At 44.9% G+C, this 14,653-nt stretch overlaps 1 protein-coding gene across 1 annotated transcript in view; it reads right to left on the reverse strand.

Moving 5' to 3' along the window:
• Positions 1-7,494: 7,494 nt before the first annotated feature.
• The window catches only part of PRCP (prolylcarboxypeptidase (angiotensinase C)), a 15,933-nt gene continuing 8,774 nt past the window's right edge, over positions 7,495-14,653 (reverse strand). Inside the window, exons 8-9 of the mRNA XM_010576742.1 lie at positions 14,274-14,461; positions 7,495-9,909 (exon numbers count right to left, since the gene is read on the reverse strand). Coding sequence (XP_010575044.1) covers positions 9,705-9,909; positions 14,274-14,461 — 393 coding nt within the window. The 3' untranslated portion in view covers positions 7,495-9,704. The remainder of the gene's footprint in view (positions 9,910-14,273; positions 14,462-14,653) is intronic.

A 14,653-nucleotide genomic window follows, 5' to 3' on the forward strand; every position in this document is an offset into this window, starting at 1 on the left:
AAAGTGTTGATGCTACTACTCCTGAAACAACCTCAGCCCGTGGCCAGAGCGATGCTCCGGGAGAGCTCCGTGCAGAGCAGAGCACCCCAGGCTCAAAGTCCCTTCCCGGTCACTGGTGGTGACCTGTCTCCCATGCATGTGGTGGATCAAACGAGGACATGGGTCTACCACCTCAGGTAGTGCCTGAGGCAACACCCTAGCTCTATTAGCATGTTACATGAACAGCTCTGAGGCAAAATCTCTTCTGCTATAAACCAACATCTGCTATTTATTCCTGAGAAAATGGCCAGGAAGCCTTCTCTGATCCTTTAAATGCCATTGAGAAACATCCACCCCCGTGTTTAAAAAGAACTGTGTGCTCCTTTGCATGAGGAAGGGTCAAAACCAGAGAGATTTTGCTTGTCTGTTAGCAGCATGTACCAGACCAACACAAGGTAGTAAGTAGCCCTCCATTGTCATTTCCCAGCTGAGAAACAACTCACAGGTTACTTCAGGCTTGACTCGCTTCAGGTTTTGCCCATGTAATTCCTTATTGCACCTCCGCAGTGACCTTTAGGCCACGTAGAGCTTCAGTTGGGCGAGAAAGAGTCACAAAAACCAAAGCGGTGATGTAAAATGGTTTAAAATTGCAGCTGTGGCAAAGCTACCCAGTCGACACTTGCATCTGGCACCCAGGCGCCAGGGTCCGTACACGCTGCAGAAGATGTTGCTCTCTACACCCGCACCCAGGTTTTATGTATGTCCACTTCAGCCAGGAAGTCTCCATTCACAAAAAGAAGTTTCGGCTGCCATTTCTTCATGTTTTGGAGGGCAGGGGGTGGGAGGAGAAGGGAGGGACTGAGATAGCAGAGGTCGAGCCCCTGGCTTACTCCGCTGATCAAATCCTGGGCTGTGGCATTACCTTCCTTTTCAGCTGACCCAGTTCGAGCGCTGTGACTGCCTATTCCCACGCCACGTCAAAGGGAAGGTTTACATTGTTCACTGGATATTAATTTAAATTATTCTGGGGCGCTTGGAAACCACCTCCCCCCCTGTTCAGTCTCCATGGGGACTATCGCAGAGGCTGGGAGATATAAATGAGCAGCCACTGACACACCGATCTTCCTCCCCTTCTGCTGCAAACTGCCGTGAGCAATTCTCACTGTTGAAGGCGACACATTCATATTTTGCTGAACGACTTGCTAGGACAAGATAGACAGATTTTTTTTTTACTCGTTAGAGACCGGTACAATATCCTATTAATACCATTTTTCATTTGTTCCTTGGGTTCACACGCTTGTGTTGTGGTTCTATTCTTCACACCAACATCCTGCTGCTTGTTGATGGTATTAATAATACACCCAGCAGGAGGCTGTGCCCCCCGGGGTCTGGGCTGTCTGAATAATTATTGAATGACATTAGGGTTGTTCTGTAAATTACTTTGTGACCCAGGAATTCAGCAGGTTACCGCTATAACTCAGGCTCTCGCACTTGATTGCACTCACCACCCGCTGCCCCGACATTTATTAGTCTAGTTTGCGTAGCAAGTACTGACTTCATCTGTTGGGAGGAAAGGTGGGAGCCTCCGCGCTCCTGCAGCATGACCTGGGAGGGCCTGGCCTTTTTAATGGCCTCGTTCATGGTGATTGAGAATGGGGGACTGGTCTTTGCAAGGTAATAACATCCTTCGCTGCTTCTCCTGTCCTTTCCGGCACACAGTGAAATGTTAAGGGGCAGCTGAAGAGCCCAGTTTGCAAGGTTGGACACATCAGCGTGCTGCAAGGGGGGAGAAGAAGGTAATTTCTTTCTTTGTAGAGGAGGAACACTATTTTTTTCCCCATGCATGCTCACACATATATACACATTTCATGGAGGAGGCCCACCATTCTCCCCTTGGACCAAAGGAATGGGGTCCACATCACCAGTGCCTGCCTCAGCCAAGAAGCGAAGGGCAGCCAGTGGATCTGTGAGACGCTTGGTGGAATACCAACGGGTGTTAGACACAGCAAGAAGTTGAGTTGCTTCCTATAAAACTGATGCACGTGCAGATGTGGAAGCAGAGTTCTGGGTGACCCACTGGACCATGCCTGCCATCACTCCTGAACCCCCCCCCCAGCATCTGCCCAGATGTACCAGATAACTTCCCTGGGAGTGCTGAGCAGCCCTGGAGCACCGCTCAAGATTTGGGCAGTAATATCGCGCTAAAAGGTTTATCATTTCTCCTGAAGAAAAACAGTTAAGACCTCTCTGGTCTTATTCTGGTCCAAAATCCTCACTTATCAAATGGTGGTATAATACCTGTGATAAAACAATGGCGATCCAATGCACAGTCCTCTCAGACTTATTTGACCATATGAACCACCCTCCAAAAGAAATCCCTTGCTGTTTGCAAGGAGGTAGCCCAGCCCACTCTTCTTCCCCATCCCAGTTTTTGGACAGTGCTTACCTGTTAAACCTGTTCCACAGTCCCTCGCAGAAGTGACTTGGTTCTCTTTTCGTTGCAGCAAGGAGGCTGTGGTGACTGAATGTCCCTTCTAAAGCTCATTCGTATGACATCAGGCATTGCAGCAAGGCACATCTAGAAGCCCTGATGTACGTCAGGGCTCTGAGGGCAGAGCGGCGTGGGGCTTTCCTCTCTTGTCCTGGCAGCTGGTCAGATCTCAGCTGCAGAATCCAGGGCAGAATTGATGTAGGGAGGCAGACAGCAAGAAGGTAGTTGGGAAGGATGTCGTCCTTTCAATGCTGCAAATACTTTAGAGAACAAGTGCTTTCATGACTAGTCCAAGCATATCTTCTACAACAGAGAGAAAAAAGAAACTATGTTCTCAGGTTTCAAGTTCTTTGGCATTTCTTAGTCTTGCAGATGACACCAAGTTGGAGGGAAGAGTTCGTACACTCAAGGAAGGGTGGCCTTCCAGAGAGACATGCTGAAGGAAGGAGACAAGAACCTCACGGAACTCAACGAGAGCAAGCACAAGGTCCTGCCCCTTTGGGAAGGAAGGACTCATTGCAGTGGTGCAGGCTGGGCACCGACAGCCTGGGGAGCAGCTCTGTGGAAAAGGTCTTGGGGGTCCTGGTGGACATCAAGCTAGGCATGAGCCAGTTGCGTGTCCTGGCAGCATAAAGACCGACAGCCTCCTGGGAGATATGAACAGGAGCAGGGCCAGGAGATCCAGGGAAGGGATCATCCCCCTCTTGTTGATGCTGGGTGACCACAAATCAAATACTGCATCTAGTCTGGGGCCTCCCAGTAGAAGACATTGATGAGCTAGAGCAAGTTCAGTGGAGGACCACTGGGATGTTTGGGGCTGGAACACTTGACCTGTGAGGAGATGATGGGGGAGCTGGACTTGTACAGCCTGGAAAAGGAACAGCTTTTAGGGCACCTAACAGCAGCTCCCAGCACCTACAGGACTCATCAAGAAGAGAGAGCAGGGCTCTTCATAGTGGTGTATGGTGGGAGGATAGAAGCACACTAAAATGAAACAAGAGGTTCAGACTAGGTACAAAACTTTTTCACCACGCAGACAGTTAAGCAAGATGCGCAGAGAGGCTGTGCAGGCTCCATCCTTGGAGGTTTTCAGGATTCATCTGGATACATCGCTGAGCATCCCGGTCTGACCCCGTAACTGGCCCTGTTGTGAGCAGGAGGTTGGACCAGAGGCCTCCCGAGGTCCCTTCAGCCTGAACCATCCTATGATCACTGATTGTACAGCAGCCTGCTAAGGAGATGCCAAGGCCTAATCTGTACAAATTGCTTTCCCCTCCTTCAGAAAATAAAGTTTGGTACCATCTGGGACTGGTTTTTAGGTTGTGTGCTGAGTCCTTGAATACTCTCTCTCCCTCCACAACAGAGAACCAAGTGCCAACTCTATGACCAGGGTAGCCAGACGAGCACGTAGGGCTGTAGCTCAGTGCCTGTCTCCGTGAAGAGGATACACCGATGTTGAGGTACCTCTTCTCCCTCTGTTACTCTACCGGGTGGTGAGAGGAGACAGCACGTTTCACTCAAACTGGGAAAGGCAGCAGCTCAATATCCTTCTCCTCCTTCTCTGCTGTTTTGAGGATGTTTGGATAACGAATTACAAAATGCAACCTGTTTGCCTCTGCTATAAAGCCAAATCCACATGCTAAAGAGTCCCAGAGCCACTACTTGCTTTGTTAAACACTTTGGCAAGGTGGGGGGTTCTACCTATCTTGCTAACTGCTGCGGACAATAGGATTTCCTAATGTTTCTAAGACCTGCGTGTCCAGATGGACGTAGGGAAATCAAAGATGCACAAGCACAGACCTATGAAGACCGGAGGAGCTGAGCAACGCCAGGCTGGTACCGGCCAAGGCTGCATCCCGCAGCAGCACGCCTCGGTGCTGGCCGCCCTGTCTGAGCACGGCCGTGTTCACCCCTGCTCAGGCGTCACCTTGCGATAACTTGTCAGCAGGTCCAAACCTTTCCAAAGGGTTAATACGGAAAACGGGACATTCGGAGAATTCCCCGAAGCCATGGATCCGCGTGGGAAGGGCTGCTCACCCAACACACAAAACCAGACAGGGTCCTGTCATCCAAGTAACCGCGAGCAGCTTCCCCGCACGCTCAGAAAGGAGAAAGCTTTTCTGTATTTCACTTTGGGGAGGGGGAAACGTGGTTTTGCAGGAGGGCAAAAGGAGGACCTTCTATTCAGGTGGCAGTCAAAGGGAGCGGAGGGTGCTCGGCCCCCTGCCGGAATTGGCCCCGTATTGGTTACACCCCCAGCTATTTGAGGAAAAACTTGGCCTCTCAAAGCTCTCTGCCTCTCTCCTGCGCCTTTGTATTCTCTAGAAGGTGAAGCGTAAGGGTATAAAAAGCTGCAAACAAGTTCCTACCTCTGGAGACCAGGCATTTACTCTAAGAAAGAAAGACCAATTGCTTCCCAGAGCATTGTCCACCCACATTAGAGAAAGGATTAAGCAGATACATTCAGCTATTCTAACAGATTTTCTTTAAACCTTGAATACGCCTCTCACACTTGGTAAGATAATCACATTAGTTTTGTCATTAAAAGATCCCTTTTATAGAAAGTACCTAAACCGCTTAAACCACCCAGAGAGGTCGCATACATTAGAAAACAACAAGACAAACGGAAGGGATTTGCTATTCCCGGTCTCAGTGTTTCGCTGCCCCTACTTTCTAAACTGGGGGATTGAACTAAAAGATTTTGCAAATCACCAGTGGAGAGGAAAGCCCCTGAGAGCTGGGCAGCAGCCGCCCCCACCCGCCCCAAGGAGCCCTCGCTCCCCACCAAGGAAACACTCGGCTACAGCACCGAGGACTATGGAAAATACATTTTCCATATGGAGATGCCCAGACGTTACACCCAAAGGACCCCGACAGCCAGCTGATTTTCCTGGGCTGAATATCTGGCACCCAAAACCCAACTGCAAGATAAGCAACAGCTGACGTAGTTTATGACTGCCTTGGCAAGCACAAATAAGGGTGCTCCGTGCTAAAGGAGCACATTCTCACTCTTCACTGCTGTGGGCAGTTGCTGTCTCGGCATCGTGCCCCAGGACCAGGGGGACCTCCATCGCAGGGCTGCAGAGGGGACAGAGCAGGTCCCCACCTCAGCAAGGCTCAGAGTAGCAAGACAATTAGCTGTTAGCAACATAACTAATGCTATAAAGCCATTTCTTCTTTGGGTTTGTATTCTTGAAAGGACTCAGAGAAGGAAACTGCCCTAAAGCATGTGGATCAAACAGTTTCAGATTTGCTGGTGAAAATTAGTTGGGCTGCAGGGAAAAAAATGAAAGGCTGACTTGGGGCTTCAATGCCCATATCTCTGCACCTGGAGTAAGGAATCAAAATAATGTAGGAGCACAAGTCTATTCATACCAGTGGAAGCTGCAAGCAGTTGCCCACTATCTTTACTGGCTTTACTACATTCATGATTCCTTAGAGATTAGATTCACAACAGCTAAATACCCTTTTAAAGAGCAGACATAGAAAAAAATAATCCCTTTATTTAAAGCATACTGACATTCATCTGCAACATATTTGGTGGGCAGACAGTATGGGAGACAAAACTTGATTCTCACTTCACATGTGCTTTTCCTGTGATTTAGAAAGCATGTTCTAGGTTCCTGGAGGGGCTTTCCTTTCTATAGTCTCCTTGGATGATGCAATATTTGATGATCTTAAAAGTTAAAACTACCTACAAACACAAGCTGCAGAAGCTATTTAGCTCCCTCCCAAGACTCTGCAGCCCTAGCCCTGCCCGATTAACTCTGGGCTACACAGCCCAGTTAAAACTTCCACTTGCCAGGTCGGGGAACCTTACGGATCCATCCACACAACCTTCATCATCACGGACACATAGGAAGTGCGTGTTTGCTTGGGACTGGAATAAGCTTTCAAAAACAAAATGGATTTTTCCCCACTATAGCTAGCTTGATTGCATTCAACGTGGTCACCTATGGAGAATAACCAGTTCATACGACTGCTCCTCACCACGCAGCTACACCTCTGAAGTGAGAAACTACCAAATGAGTGCAGAGACCTGCAATCTGACATCTTGACTGCTGCGTGTGTGTAACCTGAGGATTACCTCAACTAGTTTTCCTCCACTCCACCTGAGTCAAGCACAAACAAGACAATGTTATTTGCACAACTCCAGATCTGCCAAGGAATAAAAATCCATGTCGTTGCAAAACAAAATCCAGTTCCAGAAACTCACATTTTGTTATTTTAATGCATTTTTATTCATAAAACTGTGGTTTCACCAGTAAGATTCATGCGTTGGGCAAACCATTCATTCATTTTCCTTCTACATTTTCCCCAATGAGTAGAAAACATACATTTTTAAATTCCAATCATTCACGATATGTGCCAAGGACATACATAAGCCTGAGATGAAGTATGGCCCATCCTCATACACCTGGAAAGAAAGTTGGCCATTTCCCATGGCCCATTTTGTTCTCACCTGCATGAAACAAGCAGGAGAGCTAACATTGAGATGAGGTAGCCAAACACCACAGACAGTCCCTCGGTAGCGTACAGAGATGCATACATAGATTTTAAGATGAAGTCTGAACACTTAAGGTAAATAAGACTTAAAAGTTTCAACTACTCAACTTGAGCAGAAAAAAAGGAAAAAGGAAGAACAATTAAAAATGAGCCAGTCACCTAATTCATAAGCTGGCCCAAGCAGTAAGAACCTGATCCAAAATGCACTTGAATCAGAGTCTCACAGACAGAAACTGAATGGAATAGTAAGATTATTAAAAAACAAATAAGCAAAAAAAAAAAAAACCAAAAAAACAAACCAAAACCACACCAAACAATTTTTTGGTTTAAAATGTAATTTCTAAAAATTGAAAATTGCATGGATTTTAAAGTTTTAAAGGCAATTTTTTTCTGCTTATGAAAGAAATTAAAAAAGAAAGAAAAGAGGAATGAAAGTTTAAAGTACTTATGCTGAGTGAAACAAAAAAGTGTTTTCCAAACAAAGAAGCTGTTTCCTGAGACAGTAAGTTAGCCAGCGGGGGAGAGAGAGGAGACACAAGCTGATTATCAACATACAGTAGCTGTCAATTTGGACTGTTCACAGCCCAACAACATGAACATCCCATCTTTCTCCATACAACATAGAAATGTTTATCCCAGAATTTGCACTTGGAGTAACACTCTGAGCAATCAGTGGGAGCAGTTGGACCAGGCTCTTGCTTCTTTAGTTAAACCATTTGCAATCCCCAAATTTATATTTACTCTTGCAGATTCCATTCCTTGCCTTGCAGTAAACCAGGACATGACCACACATCAATAAACACATAAGAAGATACAATGGTATTTCTAAATTCTTGACTGTAACCCACTTGATTAAGAAATCATTTTTACTTGTTTCAAAAAAAATTCAAGGCCACCATGTCATTATGAAGTACATGAGCAAAAGACTGGAGTATATTTACAGGAGAGTACCAAAAATTGGAAGTATTGGAAAAGGGATTGCCAACAGCTTTCAGTCAACAAGTTTCAGACAAATTCTACATTGCTCTTCCTTTCCCCCCTGTGGTTCTTCTCTGGTCTTGTTCTCTATAGTCTCTTAAATAATAACCTTGCTCAAGGGCACAAGAGGTTCAGATTGCAGAGTCTGAACATAAATGCCATGTTTAACATAAGACAAGGGAATGCTAGGAACTAGCATAAAGAAGATGCACAGAAGTGTTTTAAAATACAAAATTTCAGTGTTGGCTTTGCTTTGTTCCCAGAGGATGGGAAGAGACTGGAAACAGAACAGGCCACCTGGTGTCTTAGGAAAATACTCAACTATCAGGCATATCATGAAAGCTGAGAAAACTTTTCAAGAGAACTGGAATTTTAAGTCTGGGGACAAGAAGCCTTGCCCGAGTCTCTCTGAAATGGAGTTGTCCTTTAAACTGCAAAGAATTCTTTCTGAAGAAGGGCTTCAGTGTGAATGAAGCCAAAGCTGGAAAACGAGGGGACTGCCCCAGCCATTTATTAATGTCAAATATGCTGTCTCATGAATCAGGGCAGTTTGTCTGTTTTGGAAGCCTTACAGAAAGCCCAGTGCACCTGGCTTGTTGAGCTCAGCATCAGGCTTTAGGCTGATCCAAGAGGATAGCTGCATTCTGTGTTTTGAATAGTTTGTCCCGCAAACAATTTTTTTAAAAAGGCTTTTATTGAAGAGCCATCAGCAAACAGATCATGCAGAATTTGAACAATACACAGAATGGGGGGGAGGGAGGAACCCACACAAGGCACAACCCCAATTATTTGTCACTTCATAAGATCTAGCCAGCACAAGTGTCACATTTGCTCTTCCAGAGAATAGCTTCGAAAGCTTCCTGATTTGAAAAAGCTAAGTGTTTGTGGGGGATACACACACATACACACACACACACACAAAATATACCCAGAGTTTTCTTTGGCAACCATCATCACAGTGGCAGATATTTCAGAATTAGGACAAACAGCAAAGGAAGAAATAAAACCCTGATGCAGATTGTGCATGCTTAGCCAGTTATCAGCAGAGTGAGTCCAGGCCCAGCCCTGACTGTTCAGTATAGCGCAAAATGGAAAGCCACCTGAGGCAGCTTTGATTAATAAGCTGCCAGAAAACTAAGGGGGAAAGAAAAAAAGAAAAATATATTTGCTTCTTTTCCAGCATTAATTCCAAAGGGTAAGGGCTGTTTAGTTTCTTTATAAACAGCACAGCCAGTTTCCCCATGCCTTCCCTACCTTTCCACCAAACATCACAGTAAGGTGTGGCTTTTGTTCCCCCATTACCTCCATGCCCCTGCCATGACAGTTTACACCAGCTGAGGATGTCTGAAATCCAATCCCACTGAAGGCAGCAGGAGTTTCATCATCAACAGCACTGCCATTTAATCCACTGTATATACCAGCAGTCAGGGCAATCACCTAGCGCAGCGAGGAAGGCATCAAGCCTAGAACAGGAACTCTTTATGGTAAAGTACAGCATTCGAGAAGAGCAGAAGAGGAAAGCAAGCCAGAGCAGGCAGCTCAATCCATGCACTTTGACTGAACTTTATTATCTGAGAATGCTCTCCATCCATCTGCTGCTTGCTTTTCTCATGGGCACAAGCAATGGTTAGCACTTCAACACAGGTGAGGAAGCAGGAGTGAAATGTTCAAATGACCATGTGGTAAGGCCTGGCCCTACTACCAGCAAAGCCAACAGAGGTATAATGGCCACAGTTGTTGCAGTACCACTTCAGTGGTTGCGCTTGGCCTTTTCAATCCACTGCTTCATGTAGCGGATTTCCAAGGCTCGAGCTTGCTGCACAGATTTGGGGTCCAAAGGGTTGCGGCTGCGTAGGTCCAGGTGATGGGCTCCATCTGGGATCACAATTGCCACGAGGGAATCAGTGATGTTCTGGGTCACCCCACCTGCAGACCATGGGTCCAGGCCACCATTGCTGTAAGGAAAGAATACTTCATTAGGGTATATCCACACAGCAGTTAAAAGTGGGGCTGCGGCTCACGTCAACATACCCACATTGACTTTCAACTAGTTTTGCATATGTACCAACAGAAACAGACCTCAGCCCTGTCTCAATGTCTTGTGCCCACCCCCCTGCTGAAAAGAGCTTTTTTGACAGAGGTATTAGCAGCTTAAGGAAGGCTACACTTCTGTCAATCATCTGCTAATTCAGATTATAACCTATAAGAGTGTTGCAGCCTCTGGAGATAGATCTGCTGCCACCTGTCATTCTCATAAAAGGATCAGGTTCCCCTGTACAAAGACATGTCCAAATTCCCAAATCAAAAGCACTTTGCTTTCCTTCTTCACAGTCTGCCATAAACTAATAACTAACTGGACCTTTTAGAGCTGAATTCTACCTTTTACCGTCTCAGCTGGGTGCCAACCTGGTTTTGCAAAGAAATGCTTGGACTTTTCATTAGTCCCCTTGTTTCTGATACCAACCATATTAAAATAAAGCTTTTATCCCTCAAAAAACTGTCTGCAATGACTCTTCCTCTGGGACAGGACAATTTAATGCAATTTACTCCCCCTCCTCCCTCAACCCAAGTCAATGAAAGGATTCCTTGCACTGTAGATCTGGCTCCAAATAATGCCTGGTCCATGGAGCAGGCCAATGGCTGAATGGGGATGAGAGTTTTGCCTCTCTCATTCCTAGGTTCAGACTCAACCCAGTAATCCCTACTACATCTTATTTTCCTTTACCACAAGATTCTTCCCACATGTGGTCCATCTTTCTGCACAAAGAAACATCCGTATACTTATGGAACTACACAAACCTAAACCTGTTCCTTACTTAAAACACTGGACCTACCCACAAAAGGAAACATTAGAGATGGACTATTGTATGTCAGTGTAAGTTTCTAGGAGGATCTAAGAAATTAAAACATCCTTGGATGATAAGAGATATGCAGCTAGACAGATACCACAATGGCAGCACCAGAAAATAACAGAAAAAAAATAATGAATAAAAAAAGAGTTTTGTGGAAATAACTAAGAGTAAAAACCTGATGGGGTCCGAACTAATACTTTTTTCAGTGGAGACACAAATAAAGCAAGTATCTTGAACCTCTGTAGTTCTTTATTTTCAGTGGTTCTAAATATGACTTAGGAGAAGAGAAACATTTTGTATCCGCAAAACAAAAAGCATACAGACCTGACCAATAAGCAAAACCCATTTGATTTAAAAGGCCACCTGAATCAGCAGAGCACCTTGGCAACAGGGGGATGAGTTGCTGAGAGACCCAAGATGTACATGAACTTGGATCTTTTGGTCCCAGTCATGTGGAAACTAAGCATGCCACAAGAAAACAACACTGTCTCTGGCTGTTTCTGGGAGCTTCTGGATGCATCCTCTGTGACTCCTGCCAAGTGATGGCACCAGAGTCACTGACACAGTTTGGGAAGTGATACTTGCTGAGAGGAGGGGTGACTGAGGGCTCACCACACAATAATCATAAGTCTTAACAGCTTTACAGAATAAGGTAATTCAGTACCAACTGGAATGGATTATTTGTGTTAAAACTACACATGCATGTAAGTACTCAGTTGCCCATCTTGCAGGACAGGAGTTTCCCAATGTAAACAGAAATAGTAAAAGAAAAGAAAGAATAAGAAAGTCAGCCATTCCTTCCTAGCAGTGGCCAGGCAAGTACAGCTTCAGAAAAAAAAAACAAATGCAAAATATCAGCACACTAGTTCTGTTTTTAATTCGTAATATTTCCTTGACAGCATAAATAGGGTCCTGCCTATCCCACAAACAGTTTCCTTTCCTATCATGTCATCAGAGCCTCCTCAGCCCTCCAGCCCTACCCAGAACAAGGAGAGGTTTTACACAATCTTAGCAGCCCTGTCTGTGCATCCTTTTTTAACACATCCACTCTCCACAAGTGGCAAGTTTCCTTTTATTAACTTTTTTCCTCTCACCTTTTCTCTTCAGCCAGGCACTGTTACGCCTTCTCTTCTTTTCCTCCATTCCCTTCTTTTATGCTAACAATACCCTCTTCTGCACATAGGTCCAGTATCTCTCAAAACAGAGCCTTCATTTTCTGCCTCTCCCCTGCCAGTGCAAAACTGGATAGGTGGTTGCCCTAACTTAGAAGCATACAGCCTAGGTGTGATCCATACCAATTTTCAGACTCTGCACAACAAATTTTGTACTGTCTGATTCAACCTGGGCTGATTTTGACCACCATAGTATGTTGATGACAAGACACTACTAACTGCTACAAGCTCTCTGCCACCACATGCATGAACAGCATCAAAACACCATTTCCACCACTGTGTAGCACTTCCACACCAAGTACACAGCATGTTCCAGTAAGAGTATCAGGAGTGGAAGCTGCTGGAAGAGAAAGGGCAAACAGGGTTCTGAAAAACCTAATTTCCTCAAAGTAGTGTTTTAGTAACGATGTGCTGCCCAGGACAGGCAAGTAATATCTGCCTACAGCTTAAGTAACTACTCACACACTAGATTATCTCCAAGAAGGTACCAAAGTGGCAATGGAGATTCCTGCATCGATACCATACAATATGTACAACGCGCTGCTCGCAGAGCGAGATGTGGCAACACCAGTTTAAGCATCCTGGCCAATCCCACTGCAGCTGGATAAATCCACCCGACAGTGGTTCTCTTTAGATGAAGTATTCTTCCCTTCCTGAGCTAAACTGTTGTGCAAGTTGCCTGACACTTGAAACAGTGCTTTTTACCCCACAGGGAGCTGCATCCTCTGGTAAACACAGGGATATTTTTTGTAAAGCACTCTACAGTGTTCAAGGATAAAAGGCTCTTATATAAAATGTACAGTGTTGACAATGTATTTGTTCGAAGAGAAACAACCCAGCTTGAGACCCAAAGCTTTGTGTGTACAGCACTACTTCATTCATTTGGTTGCTTTCAAGCTTTTCTCATTTAAAGCTCCTTCAGCTGGCATAAATTCTTAACACTTATTTATATTTGTTTGCTTGTCTATCGCTTACAAAGCTGATTTCTACTGTACAGAGCTGTCAAGCCTTGGAAATAAGCACCACTCTGCAAAAATTAAGTTAAACCAACAAATTTTTTTTCGTCAAAAAGTTTTTTGGAAAAGGGTGGAATTTCTCACTCTAGAGCAGATATCCTGCTGGGACAGAAACAGCAAAAGGCAAACAAGAGGAAAGCAACAGGCCTTTGGAGTCAAACAGACCAACGCTAATAGCTAAAATCCGGAGAATAATCCCCAATTCAAGTAAGGACTTTCTACTTTTAAAATACACACCTATTTACCAAGTCCAACAGACTAATTTTGAGTTTTGTTTAAAGAAGTGGCAGGGTTTTCTCTGAAAAAGGCTTTGCACAATTTTAACCAGAGCACAAAGGACTACATATCCAGAAGCTGCCCGCAGTGGGCAATCAGTACAGCAAGTCGGAACTCCTGAAGCACTGGCTTTAATGGGTTTATTAAATGCCTCCCTACCACATAACAACCTAATGAACAGCCAGTACTTGGCTGTTCAAAACTCTGTATCACCTCACAGCAGAAGTACAGCTACATGAACTTCCTTTTAAAGAAAGCAGAGTTTAACCTTAAAATAAGGAAAGTGAAGGCTGAGTAGAGAGCAAGCAACATGCACTAATCTTTGCACTAGACTGAAACATTATTTCACTTATTGTCCACATACAAAAGTGTTTCAGACAAACTTGTTGTATCACCAGTATGTCTTGCTAGAATGGAAGCATCTCCTTGTATTTGGATCTTGCACAAGTTTGTTGAAGCTTGCCTAATTACCACTAAAAGAAAAGGGCAATTGGCAGTGATAGGAAAGCTCCCCAAGTTACTTTCCCTTTGATACAGAAAAGAGAGGGAAGAGGAACAGCACACCAGCCCATCCACAAGGCTATCACCCTGAGCAACAGTTTTAGTGACCAAGGTCCTGTGCCACAGCTAGAGCTTGTTTAGACTTTCCTTTTATGTGGAAGAGACTGTGCTTTGGCTTCATAAAAGCTAAACGGATTTACCAGCATGGGAAGCCTGGACTTTGGCCACAAGATAAGAAGGAATCCACATGGGAAGAAAATTACATTTGGCAGAATCCCAACCCAGATTCTTCTTTTAGAGTCACACAGGCAGCAACAGAACAGTTGGCTTCTTTGGCCACTGCAACTTGACCATTTTACTCTCAAGAGCAACACAAAGCATGCCCATCATTTATTGAGCTGGAGTGTTGGAGACAGATCCTTTTGCTACTTAAGGCAGGCTCTCTGCACTGACAACCCAAATTGGTGTAAGACTGCACTCTAGAAGCTGAAGCAAGTCTCACCTGAAGACAATGTTGCTGTGTGAACTTATGTTTTTCCCTCCATACATAGAAAGGATCCAAGAGGGACGAGGCCTCACTCCCCACAGCTTATAACACTCTTCTGAAAGTGCATCAAAGTCCCATTTCTGAGGCTCAAACATGTCATTGACACCATCTGTGCACATGGGCATCACCATCTCAGTGCAAGCCTGAAAGAAAGAGCAAGACAACAAGATGTATTCCCAGGAAACCGTCCTATAGTTGTTAGTGCAGTATTTAAATAAAAAAAGCCTAAACAGCATTTGATCAGTAATTACTGTCAAACTATCATAGAAACATTTAGGTTGGAAAAGACCTTTAAGATAGAGTCCAACCATTAACCTAACGCTGCCACATCCACC

The sequence above is a fragment of the Haliaeetus leucocephalus genome, unplaced genomic scaffold (genome assembly GCF_000737465.1).
Source record: "Haliaeetus leucocephalus isolate CR32 unplaced genomic scaffold, Haliaeetus_leucocephalus-4.0 Scaffold536, whole genome shotgun sequence".
Classification (NCBI taxonomy): domain Eukaryota; kingdom Metazoa; phylum Chordata; class Aves; order Accipitriformes; family Accipitridae; genus Haliaeetus; species Haliaeetus leucocephalus.